This window comes from Echiichthys vipera (assembly GCF_963691815.1).
Source record: "Echiichthys vipera genome assembly, chromosome: 14".
Classification (NCBI taxonomy): domain Eukaryota; kingdom Metazoa; phylum Chordata; class Actinopteri; order Perciformes; family Trachinidae; genus Echiichthys; species Echiichthys vipera.
The window spans coordinates 1018837-1043193 of record NC_139839.1 but is presented as its reverse complement, the minus strand read 5'-3'; the positions used below and the strand labels follow the sequence as shown (position 1 = coordinate 1043193).

Below are 24357 nucleotides of genomic sequence, written 5' to 3'. Positions count from 1 at the left end.
AACCATATTAAACTAAATATTTTTATCTTAGGACTTTTACCTGGTTTAGATAAACTGTAGATAGATGGAAAAGTGTGTTCGTTTCAGAATCATAGATGTTTAAATGTACATTAAGTCGATGTAGCACAGGGGTGTCAAACTCAGGCCCGTGGGCCAAATCTGGCCCGTGGTGTAATTATATTTGGCCCTAAGATCATACCAAGGTTCTGTGAGAGCTGGCCCGTGAGTATAAAACACACACACGTCTACTTTTCTGTTCACACACATGAGCATCCATGCTGCCAGTCTCTGCAGACACACTGAATCCACCCCTCCCCAAAAACGACCCAAAGAAAGATGGAGGACAGCAGCTTCAGCAGATGATCTGTGTGTGAAGGTAAAGAGCTGTTTGTCACCGTGGCTGTAACCGAAGAATCAAACAGAAGAACCACCACAAAAACGTGACAAAACGACTAAAAACAGATGAAAACACCACAAAAACGTGACAAAACCACTAAAAACAGATGAAAACACCACAAAAACGTGACAAAACCACTAAAAACAGATGAAAACACCACAAAAACGTGACAAAACGACTAAAAACAGATGAAAACACCACAAAAACGTGACAAAACGACTAAAAACAGATGAAAACACCACAAAAACGTGACAAAACGACTAAAAACAGATGAAAACACCACAAAAACACGACAAAACGACTAAAAACAGATGAAAACACCACAAAAACGTGACAAAACGACTAAAAACAGATGAAAACACCACAAAAACGTGACAAAACGACTAAAAACAGATGCAAAACACCACAAAAATGTGACAAAACGACTAAAAACAGATGAAAACACCACAAAAACGTGACAAAACGACTAAAAACAGATGCAAAACACCACAAAAATGTGACAAAATTACTAAAAACAGATTAAAACACCATAAAAATTTGACAAAATTACTAAAAACAGATGAAAACACCACAAAAACGGGCTAAAGAAAGATGGAGAACAGGAGCTTTCAGCAGCGGTGGGAGGCAGATTATGTGTTTCTGTTTGTCTCGTCTGCAGAGCCACAGGAGCTTTCAGCAGATGATCTGTGTGTGAAGGTAAAGAGCTGTTTGTCACCGTGGCTGTAACCAAAGAATCAAACAGAAGAAACACCACGACAAGAACAAGGAGCTGCACTGGAAAGGTTCAGCGTTACACATCTGGAGAGAAGGAACACATGCACGTTTGCAGTCTTTTTAGCCCGCAACTTTGTCCCAGTTTTTAAATTTGTCCCTCTGTGAGTTTGAGTTTGACACCGCTGATGTAGCACAAACATTGGTGCCAAAAACACTTTATGTTAAAACTAAATCAAACTGTAAATCTGCAAAAACAGTTAAACAGGTGTGTATTCTTAATTTATGTAGCCACTCTTAGTGCTGCCCCTTACATGAACACGATATATATTATACGTATTGTACGAACACACAGTGACGCATGATGTGTTTGACAGTTTAATGACATAAGATGTGGAACTGTGGCAATAAACTCATTTACAACAAGGTTACAGCAACGATATCCGCAATATTCCATTTCATAAGTTGCTATGATAGCTCTAAACACACGTTCTGTAGGATATACTTGTATGAGTGGGAGTAGTGGAGACAATGCTGCTTAAAAAATGACCGTATGAGATCTACAACAGAGACATGAAGCTGGGGGATTAGTTCTTTTAACAGCCTAAATGAAAAAGGTTAAAATGGACAGTGGGCTCATGCAGGCACATAAACGCAGTTCTTTTACATTATTATCGTGTCACCAACACAACGGTTTTCTGCTGAACAGCTAGAGGCGAGGCTTCATTTCCTTTTTTAGGGTAATACCAAAACACTTAAATGTATCAGCTACATAAAGTACACCATCACTGGACTACACTGCCTCGGGGCGTATGCACCCTATGCTCTACAGCGCACACACAAAGCCAACGTTAGTAGGTTATATTGACACTGGGGGTATTAAAATATAAGTTTAGCGTTTCATTTGCACGAACGCTTGGTCCTGCGAGATCGGTCCCGGCTCACTCGCCACAGGTTGAGACTGGCTCGACGAGATTACAAAAGCAACACTGGTATCAAAAGGAAAGACAAGGTGGACACATTTAAAGCATATTAAAGAACTGCAGCGGTTGCAGCTAAAAAGCCAGTTAAACAGGGAAGAGGTAGATGCACAATAAATAGGAATGACGATAGAGGTGCGTGGAGGTGTGTACAGCTGTGCGGTTGCAGTAAACGGGGCTGTTACAAAAAAAATGACACGTGAATTGAACTAGAAAATGTTCTTAGAACAGAGTGGCACTGGTGTGGAGACGTGTGATCGAGAGCTGTGGTGGTTCGTGTAGTGCAGGGTGTCAAAGTGATCCAGTAAAGGGTTTTCATTCCAACCAAGCAAGAACACACCTGACTCGAGTGATTCAATCACCTGAACTGTCTTCACACAGTTGATTTGTTGGACCAGGTGTGTTTTTGATTGGTTGGAATGAAAACCTGCAGCCACAGCGACTCTTTACTGGATCACTTTGACCCCCATGGTGTAGTGGTTCAAAGCTGATGAGTGAAGACTTCCAAGGTGAAAATAAGGGCGACCGGGCAATTTCAACAAGAGCTGACACTAATGGGCTCTTAGTCAGAAGCTTCCTGACCGTCAATTCCGGTCCTGCAGAGCCACTGTCGTGCATGTTTTGGGTTTCTCTCTGCTCTAACACACCGGAGTCTAATGCTCTGCTCGTTATCAAGCAGCTGAAGCTCGTCACAGTTTGATTATTGTTAGACTCAGGTGTGTTAGGGTAGGGAGAAACCTAAAACATGCAGGACAGTGGCTCTGCAGGAGCAGGATTGCCCACCCCTGGTCTACTCGCTGCTCCACTTAAGTGGTTCAAAGCTGATGAGTGAAGACTTTCAAGGTGAAAATAAGGGCGACCTGGCAATTTCAACAAGAATTGACACTAATGTGTTCTTAGTCAGAAGCTTCCTGACTGTCTATTCCAGGGGTGGGCATTTACGGTCCTGCAGAGCCACTGTCGTGCATGATTTAGGTTTCTCTCTGCTTCAACACACCTGAGTCTGATGCTCTGCTCGTTATCAAGCAGCTGATGCTCGTCACAGTTTGATTATTGTTAGACTCAGGTGTGTTAGGGTAGGCAGAAACCTAAAACATGCAGGACAGTGGCTCTCCAGGAGCAGAGTTGTCCACCCCTGGTCTATTAGCTGCTCCACTTAAACCATGGGTGTCAAACTGATCCAGTAAAGAGTCGCTGTGGCTGCAGGTTTTCATTCCAACCAAGCAAAAACACACCTGGTCCAACAAATCAACTGTGTGAAAACAATTCAGGTGATTGAATCACTCGAGTCAGGTGTGCTTGCGTGCTCTTGCTTGGTTGGAATGAAAACCTGCAGCCACACGGCTCTTTACTGGATCAGTTTGACACCCATGACTTAAACAGCCTGCAGAAAACTCGCTACACTGGATGGATTTTGTTCGTTTAACCATAACTTTATAATTTTGTGTGTATCCGCTCGACTGTGCCAGAGCAGATCCACTGAAGTTGAAATTTCACATTTGCTTTTTGCATTTAGAAACTCTTCTGTGTGCTCTTGAATGAAAAAATAAGCTTTAAAAAACAAACAAAGGAGAGAAATATTCCAAAGAGACAGATTTACGCACAGCTGAGGTGGAAAGAGGCGGAGTGTTCATAAAGACGGCGTCTGTAAGTGAGACCTGCTTCTACTAGATGGACGACGAACGCCACGGGACAAAAGTGTGAGTCATCTAATACACAGGTGGGAAGCAGCAATAAAATACCTGGATTTGGTCATTACGTTAAAGTTACTGGTGCAATTACTTCTCTGATATTTCCAATCACTGCACAATTTTTCATACTTAGGGAGAAAAACAAATTCCATCTCAACGCTGCATGAATTGCAATAACATGTCAGGAAACACGGGAATACACATGCTGCTCAATGTGACATATAACAGATAATTTAGCGTGTGTCAGGAGTCACATAAGCCGCTGTAGCACAGACGTTAATTAGCTTCTGCTTTCAACTCCTCGCACACGTTTATGTTAAAAGGAATAAATCGACGTAGGTGCAACTGAAGCAAAGTTTAAAAAAAGAAACGAAATGAAAACCCAAGGAAGTGTGAGCCACAAACCGTCAAAAAACAAAGAAAACAAACAATGGCTTCATGGAAAGAGGGGAGATTAGTTTGATTTCCGACACATCTTCACAACATTAAGACACTAAGTAAAGGATGGAATGGTAGACGTGTTTTCAGTGGGAGGTAAAAATAGAAATAGGGATTTAATAATGTTTTCAACTGCCAAAATAAAGGAAACGTCAACAGTGACGGTGTTTGAACCGTTTAACCTAAGTACAATAAAACACCCATAATACTTTTGTATTGACTCGCCCAATTTTCCAAATGATTTAGTTTCCATCGTTTCCTGTTTTGGTTTCCTTGTTTTGGCAGAAAAGGATAAAACACTGCAGTTTGTCGTCAGGATGAAGCTGAAGGAGTCGCTGAAGTGCCGGAGCGGATCAGGACTTCAGCACGGAGTCGTACGTCTGGTAAACGTACTGAGAAACCTCCGGAGCCCGACACTTGAGAGAAAGCTGCAGACACACAGGAGAAACCTTTTTACTCATTTACACAAACGAGAGAGAGTTTTAAAAGCCTGTAAAGTTGAGGGATGCAGGATTGGTAAAGGGGTACACCGTTCTTTTTACACTTTAATCTGTATTTAATCATCACAGGGCCTCTGCAGGTTTCAGAGAGTCACATTTAAGACTTTTAAGACCTTTAAATGCCACCTTCAAACATCCCGCTGTATAAACACCCAAGCAAGCACGTGTGCACTCAATGAGACTCATCCAAGTGAACTTTTTCTCTGTTTATGGAACAAAAATAATTTGTTGACGCTGCAGATTAGCTCGCTTCTGATGAATCAATAAAAATGACCACAATAAAGGGTCCATAGTATTTTCTAGATCAGGGGTTCCCAAACTTTTCCATGGCACGGCCCCCAAACAGACATTACCCAGCGACACGGCTACAAAATATATCACACATCAACTTTAAGAACGTTTTTGTTTGTTGGTAAACGCAAATCCTCTTCGACTGTGTGAGGTCTTTTTGCACGAGCCATGCGCTATGAAGCTAAGAATGATGCCTTCAGGGCCCGCTCGGGAACGGTAACTTGCTGTGTGAATGCAGCAGATTGTCTGACTAAATGCTCTTCTTTACCTGAAGAAGTCTGACGTTTTTTCGGCCTCTGCCGGATGTTTTTGGATCAAGTGACACTGATGTTTCGAAGGTTTTAAACACTCGTTTGAGAGGGTCTCCAGACAGATCACACATTTAGGGCAATCATGGCCGTTTTTTCTGTACGGCTGTGAAGCCATACTTAATGTATGCTGCCTCATACCTTCGGATTTTAGTTGGCCAGGAGTTCTTAAGTTTTTCTGCAGCAGCGTCCTCCACAGCAGGGCTGTTGGTCTGCTCCTTTGTTCTCTTTCTTGTCAAAAGCCTGTCCATTTTGAGCTAGCTTGCTAGCTTGAGGAGCAAAGCAGCTTGATAAATGTTGCAAACCGCCAGGTCTTTACATGACGTCATGGCGTCACGAACGATGTTTTAATTTGCATTGTAATAAGTAGCCGTCAAAATAAGGACACAGCCCCCACTATGAAAACAAGCCACTGGTCTAGACATTTGTTTAAATAAAAATAAAAGTTCTACAGTAAACCTCGTAGACTTGTAGACACTTTCCTCAGATAATGTGCAATGAATCGGATGTGAAACAACTGAAGGCCTGTTCGTACAGAGCTGATTGCACACTGTTGAATATCTACCGTGTAGTTGGGGTTCCCGGGCTGAATGCGGAGCTCGGCCAAGATCCAGATGCCGTTGGTCAGCTTGAGGGACTGGTAGAGCATATCCTGGCCTTCTACGTTTCTCTTGGCAATGGTGTAGATGTTGTTATTCTGCAGCTTCCCTGATACTGTGTCTGCAAGACCAGAATTAACAATGAACAAACAGAAAAAGACACACGAAACACATACACACACACACACACACACACACACACAAGGCTGTAATCACTACTGGAACTCACGCTAATGTACACACACGCTAATGCTCCACTAGTGGGAAGAAGGTTTATCAGGGAACTGACGGTAAATTAGCTCTATGAGGATTTGAATGAACCCGAGCAGGTTTTCTACAACACTGGGTGCTCCTAAGAACAACCACGGCGGGTCGTTAGCCGGCGTGCTGCCAGGATTAAAGTGGCACAGTTACGGGGGAGATGGAAGTGTCCTTCAGGTACAGAGGAAACGTCCTGAGACAGACATGTGGGTGGAGAGAGAAAACACAGGAGAGAAGAGTGAACTCTGGGAGCTCATCAGTCCAGATGTAACAGAGTTAAAAATACACTTTTATTTATCCTCTATCTTATTTGTAAATGTTCTTTAATTAATGCATTTCATTTAATGATTCTGTTGAGTTTTTATGATTTATATCTAAATCACCCGTAGGTGTGAATGGTTGTCTGTCTCTGTTCGTCTCTATGTGTCCTGAGTTATTGTAATTTACAGTCACATATGAGTGAGTGGAATTTGCCTTGCTGCACTTTGCCTTTTCTGTACCTCCTGAGTTGCCGTAGTCTCAGGCTCCCCTTCACAGCGCTGCTTAGACTGCTGAGGGTAAGTTGTGTGGAAAAATGCTGCTGCGGTATTTGATCATACTCTTTTGAAACTGTACGGTTTATGTTGTAACCGTTTCTGCATATTTGGACCACACAAACCGGGCGCGGTGGGTTTTTAGAAAACAAAGGACAGCGTCTGGGTGGACGTAGAGACGTGTTTTTTTTTCTTCTTCTAAAACCGGCGGATTTATGTCGTTCTATTGGAGCTTAGAGTCGGTTTCAGTGAATATGATCAAAAAATCCTGCCAACTGCAGCTTTAACAAGGTGAAGACGGATCAGAAGGGGAAAAAAGGAAATTAGACCAGAACAAAGTGTCTTAAATATGATTCTGCTTTCATGCAGCACCTTAGAAATCTTATAAACGATGTGAACAGGAAGTGAACACCACTCTTAAATAAAGCAGAGGAAGCATCATGGTTCCTACAGAGAGATATAGGATCATTTGTTTTAAAACAACAACAGTTTGTAACAGTTTTCACAACCAATCAGTCTCTAATTGCATTCAAAAACAATTACCGTGTTTCTCGGATTATAAGTCCCAGTTTTTTTTCATAGTTTGGCCGGGGGGGGGACTTCTACTCTGGAGCGACTTATGTGTGAAATTATTAACACATTACCGTAAAATATCAAATAATAGCCCGGCTATTATTTATGTCAGTCACGTAAGAGACTAAGCGTATATCAGCAATCGTCACACACACACACACACACACACACGTCAACCAATCAGAATTCGGCGGGGGCGGGTCATGGCAGAAGTGCATTGTGAAAAAAAAGATGCTAGCTGCTACTTGGAGTTGGCGGAGTTGTTCAGAAGTGACACAGGAAGAAGAGTTCAGTGGATTTAGTGATTAGGAGTGACCGACAGTAACAGCTCGTTGTTTATGCGTCATACAACGTAAACACTTATTCAGCCCGTTGTTCTCTATTCTAGTTTTATTTTAAATTGCCTTTCAAGATGAAATGTCTATCGTCTGTGACTTATACTCCAGTGCGACTCATATCTGTTTTTTTCCTTCTTTATTTTGCATTTTCGGCCGGTAAGACTTTTACTCCGGAGCGACTTTTAACCCGAAAAATACGGTACAAGCCCAAATAATATTTAGGCAAATACAAAAAGACTCACAAACAAGAAATTATCAGCTTAACTTGTCCATTGGAGACCATTTCTAATATGTTTTGAATGAGCAGCAGGTCAGAAACATTGCTATGCAAATGAGCTCAACTCCCTACCTGCGTTTAAGTGGCACTCCTTTATCTGGTACTGTAGCTCGTTCTCATTGGGGATGTCTTTCCAGGTAGCCAGGAACACCTGTCGCTCTGAAGAGGGGGAGAAAAATACCCAAACACATACAGAGTTGATTTCCTCCCAACACATTATTGATATTTCATCCCTGCCGTAACCGTTGTGGTGGGTATTGTTTGTGTTGTGAAGAGCCGTGTGACGATGTTCTATGAAGCGGAGTGACGACCTTACCCATTTTTCCATCCTCAACAAAGAATATGTTGAGAGGGATGAGTACGCTGAAGTAGAAGACGTCGATGCTGTTCTTCACGGCCACCTGGGCACAAATAAACCAGTCAGGACGTGACGTTAATAATGAATAATCTGGGTGTAACAATCAACGTTCCAGCGCTCGTTGAACCGTTCAAATGTCTGCTGAGCGAGTGCTTCTGTACCTGCAGATTATTGAGCGGGTCCATCTTCATGACTGGCCCGATGGTGTTGATCGGCAGAGAGACCTCGATAGTCTGGCTGGGCATCAGTGGAGTGTGAATAGGGAGGGGACTGGTTGGGATCATCCCAAAACTGTATGAAGGAAATCAAACAATGGTGGCATTCAGAACTATATTAGCCAAGAGAACATTCAGTTTTTCAGAGGATGTACACAACCCTTAAAAAAAAATGCCTTTAATTAAATGGAGAGACCCGTGTTGCAGCTCCTTGTGAGAGTCTTTACTGTGTTTTGCTGTCATTTACGATCGCTTTGCTCTTTCCTCTCCTCACGCCGGGGCCGGGTGCACAGCAGAGAGCTGCTGGAGAGCAGTCGCTTACCTGCTGCTCTGCTGCCGATATAAGCTGCTTAAAAAGGTTTAAGGTTTGGGGCTCACGTGCACGCAGGCTGAAATTCCACTGAAACACTGCAGCACTGTTAGATAATAAAGACATGTCTGTTGGACTCAAGGTAGAACCCAGCAGTCTGTTTGGTTGATCTGTGGCCGACTGATGGGGTTTCAGGTGATTACATGATCATGAACGCCGTTTACCACTGCATGTCATGTCATTGTGCACAAAGGCATGACATGAACAGCAGCAGCTACTGTTTCAGAGCGATGGCAGCTATATTGTAGTCCGGCGCGACCTTTCCCGTGCGTCATCTCACCGACCTGTTCTTGTTGAACTGGACAGCGAAGTCGGTCATGTGTTGCAGGGCCTTGTTGGTGAAGGTCATGTCCATGTACATGTGGCCCTGGCGGCGAGAGAAGGTCCCTGAGATCTCCAGCCCTTTGGCTTTGACGGCGGGCAGCCACACCTGGTGAGAAAAAAAAAATAAGTACCAGTGTGATAAACTCTACTCCTCTTCAGATATTTGTCGTCTCCTGCCACAAAGCTTGATCGTGAACAGTCAGATGTCTGAGAGGACGACTCTGTACGTGGGTCTTTGATGCTCGATGAAGGGTTTGTTTTGAGCATGGAGGACGTAACACTGTACAATGACACGGCTTTTCTCTCCTTTTAATTGTCAACCTTTAAGTATTGTACCTTTAGATGCTGTATGGACGTGTGCTTAAAGTGTAATTCTGCTGCAAAATCCTCCCATTCATCAAATAAGCCATCGAGACAATTTTTTTCGCGTATGAACTATTAAGAAATCCAGGAGAGTCGCTAACAGCCGGACGTGGCTAACGCTTATGAGCTCGGGGCAGTACAGTGAACACGTTCTTTAGAAAATAGACCATGGGATGATTTGGCGCCGGAAAGACACTTTAAACACTAGATCTGTTTCCACATTACCTCCTACATTGCTCAGCTGAAAATACTAGAGGCTGAAAAATAACAGTTTAAACCTCTTCAACGTAACCACTGAGGGGACTGCAGACACCCACAGAAAACCAGAACTCAATAATCAGAGCCACGATGTGCTTCAATATTCTTCAATGCTTTTTTCTGGACTGGAAAACTAATTCAACGTCCAAGTTTAACTGTCTTCTCCCCTGTCATGAAACACTGGCGACATTGACTAAGAGGAAGTCTGGATCATTTCATTCTTCTCTATTTTACTTGTAAATAATAAATGTGGTGTCTGAATTATAGTTAAGTTACCTCTGTCACAGGAGGGAGGAGAAGAGCATCAATAGGATGATCATCTGATTATAAACTCTTCAGCTGTAGTGTATTTAATGTGCTTTTAAACCACTCTCTCATTACTTTGTAGTTTTGCATTCTGTTGTGAGCATCTGTGAAAGAGTGAATGTGTGTTGAGGTCGTGTGAACTCACTGCTTTGGGGGCTGTATGTCCTCCAGTGGTGATGGCCATGCCTGTGGAGAGCTCAAACAGGTCGTTGAGGCCGCTGCTGACGGCCTGAGGAGCCGGTGTAGGCGACGGAGCAAAAGTACTGGGGACAGATGAAGGGATGAAGTTCTGTCCCACCTAAAGACATCACAACAAACACACACACACACACACACAACACACAATCTAAGTGACCATGATTTAAGTATGCATCACTGGAAACGTGACTATTTGCTTTAAACCTACAAAGAAAAGCGCAAAGACAGTTTTAAAGTCATGCCAAAGGAAGAAACAAGAATAAAAAGCAACTTTACACCTACAGCAAAGCGATTAGCCAAAGCCCTGATGACAGAGAGGATGAGCAAGCTCGAATGTGAGGTGAGTTTAAAGGAGACTTACTGTGGTTTTGTGTGTTTAAGCCCATTAATTACAAAGCTACAACGATAACGATGACCACTGTTCAAATCATTAACTGTGTTTTAGATGTCAGAGGGTTTTAACAGCGGACGTTTTAGATCAATAAAAGCTGATATGAAGTTCACTGTGATAGTTTACGTCAGAACGACAGAACAGGCAGGGAGAGCTTTCAAACTACAGTGAACAAAAACTTTGAACAAATGTTTTGTCACACTTAAACTCGCCTAAAAACCAACGCCGATTGGTTTCGTCACTTGGCAAATGGCTCCAAATTTTCTCCGTCATGAATAACCAGACTGATCTGAGAGTAAAATACAATGGAGCTCAGAGATCAGGACGGTCTCACGAGGCCACAGGTGTGCAGGATCTTATTTCCTAAAACGGAGATGGTGAAATGTCCGTTGACGTGTAAACGCAGCCTTAGTTTTATTGAATCTGAGTGAAGACTGAAGACTTTTCCGCTTCCTTTCAGTAAACAAAACAACTTATTAATTGCTTATGCTGCAATGTAACTTCTAGTTCTTTGATATTCTTGTTTTTTATTTATCTTTTTAAAATTATCTCATTTGCGTGTTTGTATTTTTTGTAATTATTTTGTCTGAATGTCATTTTATATGTTTCTTTCCAATGGTTTTAATGTTTTATGAAACTTGTGCTACACAAATAAACCTGCCTTGCTGTGCGAGACTATAGGCTGCTAGAAATGATTTATGGTTAAGCAGGTTTAATAACGGTGTTCATACAAGATGAGTGTAAGTGAAAATTATGGGATGGTTTTTATCTTGGCTAGAAAACGGGCTAAAACATGCAAAACATCCATGTGGTCCTATAAGTGAAAATCTACGAGTGTGAGACAGAGAAGCCAGGTTTAAAAACAACACTTGAAGTAGTTAGTTTGCGAGTGTGGAGCGTTAAATTCAGCGAGCATGCAGACAGGCAGACTGCCAAACAGAAGGGCTTGACTTACTGCTGGACTTCCCCCAACACCTCCGCCCAGGTCTCCCCCCAGCTACAGGAGAGAAGAGAGGCCCCCAAAGACCGCATCCAAACATCCCAGACAGACCAAACAAAGACAGAGACAGAGACGTTCTTAGCAACCGCAACCCATCAAGAGGAGCCCTCACTTTCTCTGCACGCCATGTTAGACATTAACATAAGACTTCAACATGTGCAGGAAGATTATCAAGGGGTCCCGTTTTTCCAGCAGCTTGAAGAAGTGGAGAAGGGACGGTTAACAGAGGACAAATACACCGAGGCTTAGGGCGCACTCACACTCGGCCCTGATGATCTGTGCCGTGCTTTAGGGTGATTGTCCCCCCTCCCTCTTCCCCCGCGGCCCAGGCCCGCTTGTCGCACATTACTTGAAATGATCCGAGCTTCGGCTGGATTGCTTCTTGATTACAGACGTCATCACTACTCTGAGTTTTACTATTGTGTGACTGTCTTTGAATATTTTCATCTGACCAAATCTGCAGTAAACACTGAGTGCACCCGCTCCGCCCATAGCTGCAGCCAGCTGGCCGTCCACGGCCCGTCTGAGAGAGGTGGGCTTTTGTAGAGCGCGTTTGCACATGTACGAGCACGAGCACGAGGCCTACGGCGGTTCTGATGTCATTTATGTGTTCCTGTTCGGACATAGAAAATAGAAGGATGGACCATGCGCGGACATTTCACAACAACAACAATGGCGGTGAAAGGTTCACGTTGGTGTGATGCGGAGGTGGAGTGTTTACTGCAGATTTGGTCGATGAAAAGATTCAAAAACAGTCGACAAGACGCACAAAAACTCCGAGGTCTATGGAAAGATCTGGAAACAAAGCCACGCATCGCCATGACGTCATCAATGCGTGTGACGTGTTACGGCGTGATGACGTATAGGCAGCAAGAAGCATTCTCCGAGGCCCAGGTAGTGTGAGTACAAACGGGCCTGGAGGGGGGGACAAGGACCCTAAAGCCCGGGGGGCGGTGCGGAAGGACAGTGTGAGTGCGCCCTCAGACCACCGCAAACCCTTCGGCGGTATCTTTTCTGTCACGGGGACCAGTCGTATAAAATTAGTCTCAGGACCGGCGTCAAAGCTCGTGCTCGCGCTCATACATGTGCGTTACAAAAGCCCACCTCTCTCCACCAAGTTGCGGCTGGAGGCATGCAACGCCTGGGCGCCGAACAGTTGTACTTTCACTGGTCAGGCGAACTAGACTTTAGCCGCGAAGCGTGCTCGGGCACGGTACGAACGGGCAGTGTGAGTGCGCCCTTAATGTAGCTCTATGTTGGAGAGTCATGTTTAATGTACCCAAATGTGATCATGAGTTTAAATCATTTTCATAATATTCTAATAACATATTTCACGTTTTCAGAGCAAAAATCATCAGGCAGTTTAAATAAGAAGCAAACTTACATGAATATTATAAAGACAAGAGCAAAAGTTCATTTGAAAATAGGAAATCCACCGCGTTGAGTTCACACAAGGCAACATTTTGGCACTTTCCACAGGATAAAAAGGTATTTCATTTTAGATTCTGTGAGCGGCTGTAATCAACTCACTGTCTTTTAGAAAACACTTTTCAATCAGCCAAGATTAAACAATGCTTCTGCTCAACAGCATAATGAATGTGTGTGTGTGTGTGTGTGTGTGTGTGTGTTCAAGCTCACCAAACTGTCCAGGCCTCCTCCCAGAAGGTCCACTGCACCCATCTGCATGGAGGAGACCTGGGGCACATTGACGGGGGGGCCCAGGTCCAGGTTGAGCAGGTCACCCAGCAGGTCGCCCTGGCTGGGGATCACGTGAGGCTGATCCATGGCAGCTGCCGGCCCGCTGCTCACCGGACTCTCACCTGTATCAATGCTGCCGTAGGACAAAACAGTACCGCTGGTAAGAGACAGGAAGTGAAAGGTTTGCCATTAGTGGGTATGAAACGGTTTGTTTATGGTGTCTTTCAAGTCACATTCAAGCAAAGGCCAGCAACACTAGTGCGTGATAAATTATGATTTTACATGATCAAAGTTCTATTGTTGCTAGAATCAGGTTTTCTCTGCCAGGCTAAAGCAAAGGGAATTTTTATTTTAAGACGTTTTTAACATGATTTTTAAACTAACACGTGTTTAAAAAAGTGGCAGCCTCCTTTAAGGAATAACTCCTTAGAACCTCCAGCCCTAGAGAACGCTGATGTGTGCGTAACAGGAAGTGTAGCCACTCCTCGACCATCTTCGTCTCACCATTATATTATATTATATTGCATCGAGCGCTGTCTCGATCGGTGTGCGTCTCCTACCATGTGTTTGTCAGAGGTCAGCCGTGTTCTCTGTCTAACATGCAGAGGACAGAGATGCTTTTGCTCACGTGCTCAGTGGTACCAACATAATCCGGTCGGTACCCTTAAAAGTACTGATTTCAGTACCCGACCCTACTAACTGTATGTACTGTCCAACACTATTGGTAGTCATTGGCAGTGCAAAAAGAGCACATGGCAAGTGGGCTAAAGGCAGTCAGAAGCATGTGGGTTTAATCAAATGGAGCTGCCAGTGGAAAAGTTCCTGTCTGACCTGCTGTGCTGCACAGGAAGGTGTTTCCGGTGGACTCCGTGGCTGCCCTCCACGAAGGCGCTGGGCGGTTTGTGGTAGACGGAGGCCAGGGAGCCAATGTGGCAGATGAGCTCGTCCAGCAGGGTGGGCTCGATCAGGTCCGTCTCCTCTGAGATCAGGGGCTTCTCTGACAGCACCACCTCCTTGGCTGTCACAGGGTCGGTGGACAACAGGCGCCAATAAATGTAGCCCCTGTCGCGCAGGTCGGGGTTGTCAGAGTCCTGCGGAGGAGAGAGTTTTCAACACGTGTGCTGGAGATGAGATTCTCTTTCCCATTCGTTCAGTGAAGGAATTAGATCTGTGGTGGTAGCTCAAGGGGGTCAAACTTAAATAAACCACAAAATACTTTGATATGCAACAGGAAGCCTTGTTTCTCATTGGCTGCCTGTTGCATAAACAGATATTTACAGGGCTGTAATGTGTAAGAGCAGAAAAACATGATCCGGCAGTGAATCAATAAAGTGTAAAGCTGCAACTCTCACCTGAGTGGCCAGGCTGAGGACCTGCTGCACCAACTCCTGCGTCTCTGAAGGCTTCTTAAGGAACAGCTTGACGATGGCGGTCAGCAGAGTGAGCTGGACCTGTCAATCAAACCACACACTGTTTTATTACCTTATTTTCAGTTCAAAGTCGCTTTTCCATCCTCACAGTGGGAGGTGGAAACAAGCAAAGTCTGGAAACAGCCAAACGGGGCGATGTGTGGGGATGTCCACACTGTTACGGCTGCCATGAAGAGAGAAATGCTTTAATTCACTGGTAGTTTAGTTTTAATTCTTCGGTTACAGAACAACTCCCTTGTTCAACTTTGACCTAGCATACCTTCTGTAGTTGTATGCACAAAGTTTTCCTTTATGATGAGGGACTGTTCTCACTCTCACCTGCAATAAAGTGGTTAAGGTAGTCTGGCTAAACTGGTTTGTTTACATTCTGCGATCTCAGAAATGAGCTTTAAGCGATATTAACATTTAAAGATAAGACCCTAAGTTGATTAAACAGGTATTATTCTGTAAATACAACTCCACGATGATCCTGGAAAATGGATGAATCCAAACTCAACAGGGCTGAATTACTCCCAAATATACAAACATATATATATATATTCTATAAAACCCCACTAACGAAATGAGCCTTTCAGGACAGATGTAGATTTTTCTCTTCTTTGTATCTCATAATCTGTTTTCCTGACCTTGATGCCAAGATTCAGTATGCTTGTGATTAATGATTAGTTGTTGGTAAAGGAGAAGGGCCCACCTGGGTGCTCTCATCATGGAAGCCCTCGAGGAAGCTCTCCAGCAGCTCGTCTGCGTTGTCGATCCTCTCGGCGTACTCGCCGACGATCCAGATCATGGCGGCACGAGCGTCCGGCTCATCCAGAGAGTCCAGATTCTCACACAGCGTGGCGATGATGCTCTCATACCTGAAGAACACCAGCATCTCAATGATCAGAGTGAAACCTTACAAGCAGCTGATTGCTCTAATGTACAATGTCAGCACATTTTGCATGACGCATGAAGAAAACTGAATCAGACTTGACTGAAAGGCTGATATTTATCCAGTGCACTCCACTGTCCTGGACGTCAACTACGTCAATGACTTTATGTAACGGACTTGTTAGTTCATTGTTATTCATTGAGCAGTTCTCAGCGGCGCAGTGGGAAACATACTTGTTGGGGTACTTGCGGAAGATGTCCCTGATGACCACAATAGCCTCCTGAACCACGTAGTTGACCTTGGTCTGGATCAGGTCCAGCAGGGTGCTGACACAGCGCTCGGCTGATTGCTGCAGAGGGACGGGACACAGGCGCCGTGTCGACATTATTTACTTAGAGGGAAAAGGTCAAAATGACTCATAACACGACTTATCACTGCCATATGTTTGCAACGGCCCGAAGAAGTGCTGCATGCAGAAGGGGTGGGAGAGTCAATATCAATCAAATGAAGTGGATAATGAAAGTTGAAGCTACAATCCACAGCGCCAAATACAGATAAACCTAAAATGTAAAAAAATCAGGACTAGATGCTCTAATTGTTGCTGATCTGCAGTGAAAATATTATATATTTAATATTATATTATATTATGTAATGAAAGAGGGTGTTGGCATTATCCCTCGGTGGATTCAGCCTAAACCCTGAGATAATCTGTTATTATTTTCCCTGCGTTGAGCGAGTGAGCGGCCACCTGTGCTGTGACATTGTTATCATGTCCGAGTGAATTAAGATTCTTGTGCTGCGATGCACATGGGAAGACTTTGCCGCAGAGCTCCGCAGCGATGAGAGTGTGTTTCTCACCTCCACTTTGATGGCACAGCGTCCGATGGCTCGCACAGCCTTGCGCACGAAGTCGACATCCACCTCTGTGGCGTACTCCTTCAGTTCAGCCAGCACCTGAGAGTGACAGAACAGCAGTGACACGAACCGTATACGGACAAAATACAACAGCTTGTTTTAAATGTACGTTTCGTGGATTTTGCTACAGTTTGATGTCTTTATTAAATTACACGTGACCTGTTGAAAATGGACATCATGATTTAGTTACTCTATAGATGGAGTATACTAAGTTGTATATATTGGCCTTGCTCGGACAAGAGGTTATTGGGCGGCAGTAGCTCAGTCCATAGGTGACTTGGCTGGGAACCGTAGGGTCGCAGGTTCAAATCCCTGTGTGGAACATGTATGGAGTGTGGACTGGTGGCTGGAGAGGTGCCAGTTCATCTCCTGGGCACTGCCGAGGTGTTATTGAGCAAGGCACCGAAACCCCCAACTGCCCGAGGCGCCGATCACTGGCAGCCCCCTCGCTCTGACATCTCTCATTGTATGTAGCTCCTGTCTGTGCATGTGAGTGTATTTCGGGCCTGTGTGTGTGTAACATGATTAATAATATTTTGATAAATAAAGGGATAAAAGGGATAAATAAAGTAATTCTTCTTCTTCTTCTATTTGATCTCAGGCGATCTTATCTTATCTTGCCATAAAAAAATAAAGGTTAAATAAGAATAAATCAAATAAAAAGGCACAATGCTGAAATATTTTGGTGCTGTTGAGCCCTGAAAGACCAAATACTATCCTGAAATTCAACATATTTCCCTCCCTCCAATCATATACACATGGAAATATACATGTTACTATGAACCGTAACTGTTAAAGAGCAAAACCCTGTGTAGAGAAATGCTGCTCCTAACAAAGTTCCTGTGTAGTTTCTAGGGGTGTAAAGATTTCAAGTGGAAAAATTGAGCTTTCAATTCCAGTTATTTTTGAACCAACAGTCTTTACGAGGACTCAACAGCCGAACAATCACATATATGATATTATCCCGAAAACTGAATCCACTCAAGACCTTAAAAGACCAAGACCTTCAAATCCAAAGTGAAACGGTGGTTTCATACCTGGGCAATGTTGGCCTGAGAGGCCAAGCGGATCATGATGTCCAGCTTCTCCAGTTTGACGTAGATGGGGTCGTTGTACTTGACGAAGAACACCTTGATCTCCTGCTTCAGGATCTCGGGCCTGCACACAGAGCAACACGTTACGCCTCAGACTGTGAGACGACCAGAAGGAACACGTCACGGAGGAATGTGCGTGTTATCAGCCTGAGCATATGACAGTGTTTCTTCTTTTGTCAACATTACATCTGGAAAAGAGCCGTTTTCTATCTGAGGATGAAACAAAGCAGCAGTTCCTTTCGAATGGAGCTGCTTACTGTAAGAGAGTGTTGCATTATGGGTTGTTTCGGGCTGTTCTCATGGAGCATTCGTACATAAGAAAAAGTAATTTGCAGTTATTTGTGTGTATTCGCCACAGGGGAAGCATGTGACGTAGGGAGGCAGGAGGCCGGTCAGGGGGATGGTTCACACGTAAAACACAGGGCTCTGAGGCTGGGGAGCGGGGTTCAATTCCTGTCTGGACTAAACCAATCCACAGCCTTTTTTCCCGGTCCTAACCAAGTGTTTTTCGGTCACCTTGTTTGTTTTGTTGGCAAAAATCTGTATTTTTTGTGCGTAGTGGCACTTCCAGTTCCGTGTGTTTTACCTTCTGGTTCGACGCTGTGGCCAGTCTGCGTGTGTGTTGGTACGAATTTCTGTGCATAACTTTACGTAGGAGTTGCTACAAACTAGTCATAAGAACATGTAGGTTGTTTGTAGCCCTCGTGCTGCTACGCTAGCACATTTCTACCTGCTTAAAGTCTGTTAAGCCCAGTTATAGGTAAATAATATTATGTTAGAAGGTGGTGAGCCCAAAACAACAGCTTCCAAGAGCTTAATAGGAGCGTCCCCAAACGAATGAATCCATTGGTTATTGAGGATTATTTTGAGATGTAGCAACGACCAGTGGTTCTTGTAATTAACTGTTTAAAATGTGATAATTTTCTTTTTTTACTTTTGCATTTAACAACACAATAAAATATGTTAAAATTGTATGTATGCCGACATTTTTATGTTCAAATGTACTTACTTTATTCTAGAAATTACAATCGACTCACACACCTTTTCTGGACGATGAGGTTGATGTTCCTCAGAGCCACGTACTGGACCTCAGGCTCTCCGGAGAGCAAGGTGACCAGCGGTGGGGACAACTTCTTCAGCAAGGTGTTGTAGTAGTCGGAGTCCTTGGGCAGCAGCTCCAAGAACTTCATCAGCACCTTGACAGCTGACAGCACCACTGCTGAGTTGGCGTGAGACAGTCGGGGAGTGACGCGTTCACAGATGCTTCGGAAAGGAGGGAAGGAGAGAGAGAGAGTCCGTAAGGGAAATAAAGGGCAACGTTCATCTGAATCTGTCTGCTTTTTAACATTGAACCTTCTTCTTTAGTATCGTTATTTAACTGCTTGATACCTTTGGGCCTCACGCTCGTCCTTCGGGTTGTAGTTGGACAAGCAGTCCAGGATGAAGATCTGTCCCCACTCTGTGCACTCGTTGAGGGCGGTCAGCAGCTTGTTGATGTTCTGGGGGTTGAGGTCCAGCAGGTTGCTGTTGGGGTGAGACTCGCTGATCTCAGACAGGGCGGCGACGGCGTTGGCAACAACCTAAAAGAGACGGAGCTGTTTAGTGGAAAAAACTCGACACGTCGACACTATAATCCAAATGAAAGTCAGACAGCAGTCAAAACATTCCTTAAAACACAATTAATGCAGCAACTGAGAAGCAAAGTCGGCAGATTTGCTCACATTTTTAAAATGGTGCAATTAGGTTGGTGCTACAAACAGTAGCGGGTAAAACGCGTATCCAGCTAGAAATATATATAGATAGATAGATAACTTTATTTAGCGTACTTAGCGTATAAGGGCGCACTCACACTGTCCATCCCTGCCCCGTGCTTTAGGGTCCTTGTCCCCCCCTCCAGGCCCGTTTGTACTCACACTACCTGGGCCTCGGCGAATGCTTCTTGCTGCCTATACGTCATCACGCCGTAACACGTCACACGCATTGATGACGTCATCACGATGCGTCGCTTTGTTTACAAATCTTTCCATAGACCCTTCGCCGACGTCAAAACCGCCGTAGGCCTCGTGCTCGTGCTCGTACATGTGCGCACGCTCGTGTTCGTACATGTGCGCACGCCCGTGTTCGTACATGTGCAAACCTGCTTTACAAAAGCCCACCTCGCCCAATCGGACCATGGCCAGCAAGCGTGCCAAGCCTAGACGCGGTACGGTTGCACTCATACTGGTCAAACGAACTAGACTTTACCCGGGAGACGCGATTGGGCACGGCACGGATGGACAGTGTGAGTGCGCCCTAAGTCACAGGATCAGCCGAACCATGAAAAAAAGTGCAACTTATAGTGCGGAAAATATGGCTTATGTATACTGTTGAATTTACAGTATTGTATTAGTTGTGAAGAACCAACACCTACCATGGGGTTTGAGTCGGCGATGAGATCCCTCAGGGAGTCCAGGAAGCCCTGGTCCTCCACCATCTGAGCATTGATGTCATGAAGTTTAGCCACGCAAACAGCCGCCGTCTTCCTCACGTACGGGTCCTCGTCCTTCAGGCACTTCCTCAGCGGCTCGCACAGGTACTCCGTGATCTTGTCCACCCGGATGCAGCCCATGGTGCGGACGGCTAGAGCCCGGATCAGAGGGTTTGGGTCCTCACAGTCCTGGAAATTCAGACCAGAACGTCAGATAATGAAATTTTCCATAACGTTTTTTAATAATCACAATTTCCAGCTGATTGATGTTTGATAGTAGTGACCTATGAAGTGTTCACTGCAGCTTGGCTTTGTGGGTTTACAGGAGAGAGAAACAGCTTTAAAGAATATTCTAATGTAGTGACAATAGAAATATATATACTTAAAAAAAACCTGAGCTTCAAAAACGCTGTTCACACTGGATGTAACTGAAAAAAGATGCTCTCCTCTGGGCTTTATCTGCCTGGGTGTAGATGCAGTCACAGCTACAGATGATAGTGTTATATGCAGATAAAAAAAACAGGTTCATTTAGGGCCTGACCTTGACGAAGCTGTTGACAGCCATGATGGCCATGTCGGGCTGGCTCTTGGCGTAGTTCATTAGGTAGAGATAGACCAACTTCTTCAGCTCCAGGTTGTCGGTCTGCATGCAGTTCACCACGTCTGGGAACAAAGAACTGACAGCAGAGCACAGAGACTGTCACTACAGTATGAGACTTTAAAGCCCAGAGATCTACAGATACAGATTGTTTCTCTCTCTTATTTCTGTTAGGAAAATCTTTTAAATAGCTTTACAAGACTCCTTGGTGCCTGATTGGGCAGATGTGCTGTGGTGTGAAACTGTTTCCTCCACATTCCTGACATTCATGCGTCCACCACTGTCCGTGTTCACTTCACTTTTAAGAAGCTTCTGATGCTCTGGCACAAGTTTCTTCTTTGCATTTCCGCCATATTGACTAATTTTTTTTGAAAGCTCAACACGTCTGACTATAAGCACTCTCGGTCAGCCCCAGGGCTGGGTGTCGTTTCAAAAACGATGATAAAAGTACCGGTACACTTAAATGGATGATACTTCATTTGATTCCTTGATATCATGACAATAACCGAAGCATCTCGGCACGCTGAACTAACAACTCCGTCGTACACACCGCGCTCGACTCCACCGCGCCGTAGAGTGTAGGATGTAGCTGCTGCACTAGTGGACTAATCACACGTCACATTACATCGAAGAGCACTTGAAGTGACTGACTTAAAAAAACATACAAATAGTCAACGCTCTCTTGATCTGGATGCAAAAAGGAACGAATGCGGGTGTTTTTTTAATGCAGGAGGTTCAATGCCACTTAGTACTGGTACTGTTATTGTAGCGTGCGTTTAGGTTCACTGCCAGAGCAGGCGGAGAACAGTGGGAATAAAAGCAGATCCCGTCAGAATAGACACACAACACTTAACGTTTCATAAAGTTGCTGCAGAAGAAAAAGGGGCCAAATGAGGGTGACACCAGACGGTTGATAGTTGGCATTAACCAGACCGTTCAATGAAAGCTTAAATTGACATACATACCTGACATCCTTGCCAACAGTCATGGCAGCGATGACCTTCTTCACGGCCTCTTTTCTCTTCTCCTTCTTCTCATTGTTCAGCTCTGCCTTCAGTTCAAAGATCTCCCCTGTAACAAGTGTGTTGTGTTGTGTTGTTGTGTTGTGTTGTTGGCAGCAGCACACTTTCAAAATATTGTCAGATAACCAATGACCGGTTCAGTTTCTCTCACTCACCTTTTTTGTTTGTTGTGAAATATTTGGAGTCCGTCATGATTGTGGTCCTTTAAGTCTGTCAGGAGAAACACACGGCATTAGGTCATAAAACTGCTGAACCTCTGACATACTTAGCTCATCACTATGCCACTTTATAACAGTCAACATCTGTTTTAAAAATGTCTGTTTACATTTGCGTTTGCTGCATCTATCGATCTGGCTGTCGACATGTGACATAAGGCCCTTTCAAAATATGATTCCCGGGTCCAAGCCTCCTATTTCTATAACGCAGCAGTGCCGTGTTCCCCGTTGTTTGAACAGATCAGAGTTTAAAAAAACAACGTCATTTTCATTTTACCTCTTTATACCGATGATAAAGGTGTCTGACTGATGAAAGAGGTGATGGTGATGGTACTGTAGTTGTTAACATGTTATTGTCTGTTTTGTTTCAACGGGGCATTTGGACCCAGGAATCTTATTTTGAAAGGGTGTTACGTCTGTTAACGTAGCCACTGGTAACTCATTTACATCTGTACATATTGCGTACCAATATTCTTATTTCACATTGTTTTACTCTACGTAGAGTATTCTATTTCATTTACAGTCATTATATTTTAATTACACTTTAATTACTTTATGTTCAGTATTCTATTTTGTTTATTTTTAATTGTATTCTACATTTTACTTTAATATTGCATTGTCGAAGGAGCGTCAAGAATTTCATTGCCAACGACTGCTGCTGTAATTGTCGCGTACATGATAAATAAACCATCTTGAATATTTAATTTATAACATAATGGTTAAAGGAGGTGGGGGGGGGGCTGTGTATTTTTGCCCACGGCCCCAACAGACTCTCGAATCGCCCCTGAGCGTGAATGATAACGTTTGAGAGGTCCTCAAACGCACCACAGCAGTTTGACTGTGCTAACTGTTAGCTTGCTGCATGCTAACGTTAAATGCACCAGTTTAACCAGCGGAGCTAACGGCTAACGTCTGGACTAGCGTTACTTGGTAGATAATAACGACAAACACACGATAAAAAACAGTCTAACTAGCAGCAGGACGCTTTATTTAGCTTTTAAAAATGTTAGCTGTGACATTAAATCTGACATCACAACAGAGAAAACGACCAGCGGCCCAGTTTCAGGGAGGTTAACGTTCACGTAGAGGACCGATCGCGACGGAATAAACACAAAAACAACACAAAGACGTTGTCGACATGTTGAGGTGTAAAATATGTCAGATACCTGGTCGGTTGAGTGTATGTCAGCGGGGGAAGCGTTACGGTGGGAGCGAGACGCAGGTTGGTCCCTTTGCCCGGTTGGAGGAAGATGGAGAATCGGGATTGTGGTGGTGCGTTCAACGTCATCGGAAACTACACAACTTCCCTCTTAGGAGTTATTGTATATCAGGATGTGTTGCGTGCCACAGACAAACCCGACCGATCGAAGGCTTTATCGATGACTGTAGTTTGATTTTATATAGTTTGGATTTACCAATATATATATTTGTGTATGTTATGAACCAAAAACGCATCACATAGCAAGGTCACCACGCGCAGTGACACCGCCCATAGTGGACTGCATGTGAATGATGTATACAGATCGATCCCTTCCATTGTCATTCACGTTCATAATTAAAATAAATCTATGAAAGAGCTGTATGTACATGGAGATTTGAGTTTTGCATTTAAATACAACGGTTCTTAGGCGTGACTCGTTAATGTCCCACAATTTCCCAGAGCCGTGAATGCAGCACGAGAGGAAAGTTTTGGCTGGGCTCAGTGAGGTCCTGTTTTCTGCACACACACAAATAAAAACAATGTATTCTTAACCTTAATGGTGCACCTGGTAAAGATAATTAAGATAATGTCAAATACTTAAAGGCTGAATATGTAGAATCTTTATTAAAAGCTGTACATGTATGTAAATAATCCACCCACGGGGCGTTTTGAGGGGTACAGAATGAAAGTATTGCTTTTCTATATAAACAATATATATATTTAGTCTGAATGAATATTTAAAACATTTTTTGATGGGTTTGACGATGACTTTCTGTCATGTTCTGTTTACATGATACCAGCCAATAGCGTTGATGGTTGCCAGGGTTTTCTGTTGTTTGGTGCAGCTACTGTAGGTTAGTTCTGGGTGAAATGGAGTTTGCCATTCCTGCGGCCGCTTATTTGTCCCAGCAGCTGAGTGACCGGAGACGGGCATTCACTCCATGGACGGAGATAAAGGAGTACAACGGCATTAAAACGCACGCCCAAATGGCTACGTTTCTCCTTGATCGGTGAGCTAACGTTCATCTTTACTTAGCTGTAGCAGCTAATGCTAACAGTAATTGTCAGTCAAACTCCTCTAATACTTGTTTTTATGGTGCGATTTGCCATAACAGCCCAAACAGACTCCGGTCTCCTTTAGGCTACTTGGCTGGGTCTGACCAACC

At 44.0% G+C, this 24357-nt stretch overlaps 1 protein-coding gene across 6 annotated transcripts; it reads right to left on the bottom strand.

The window, feature by feature from the left end:
- Window positions 1–1490: 1490 nt before the first annotated feature.
- ap2b1 (adaptor related protein complex 2 subunit beta 1) lies at window positions 1491–23243 on the bottom strand. 6 transcript variants are annotated; one of them, XR_014593481.1, is made up of 23 exons: window positions 23157–23243; window positions 21931–21985; window positions 21719–21824; window positions 20697–20832; window positions 20099–20344; window positions 19078–19268; window positions 18730–18951; window positions 17632–17752; window positions 16538–16633; window positions 15913–16028; window positions 15500–15665; window positions 14731–14829; window positions 14210–14469; window positions 13319–13535; window positions 11636–11677; window positions 10237–10389; window positions 9125–9270; window positions 8417–8546; window positions 8214–8298; window positions 7970–8056; window positions 5882–6036; window positions 2532–4645; window positions 1491–2432 (listed from the first exon to the last, which is right to left on the bottom strand). XR_014593481.1 is itself a non-coding variant. In XM_083926806.1 (22 exons), the coding sequence occupies exons 2-22, from the start codon at window positions 21965–21967 to the stop codon at window positions 4571–4573; spliced, it is 2886 nt and encodes a 961-aa protein (XP_083782932.1). In that variant the 5' UTR covers window positions 21968–21985; window positions 23157–23243; the 3' UTR covers window positions 1491–4570. The 6 variants fall into 6 exon arrangements, 4 of the variants coding, with proteins under 4 accessions (XP_083782932.1, XP_083782933.1, XP_083782934.1 ...); XR_014593482.1 differs by having other exon boundaries at window positions 1491–2888; window positions 3457–4645; XM_083926806.1 differs by having other exon boundaries at window positions 1491–4645.
- Window positions 23244–24357: the final 1114 nt, after the last annotated feature.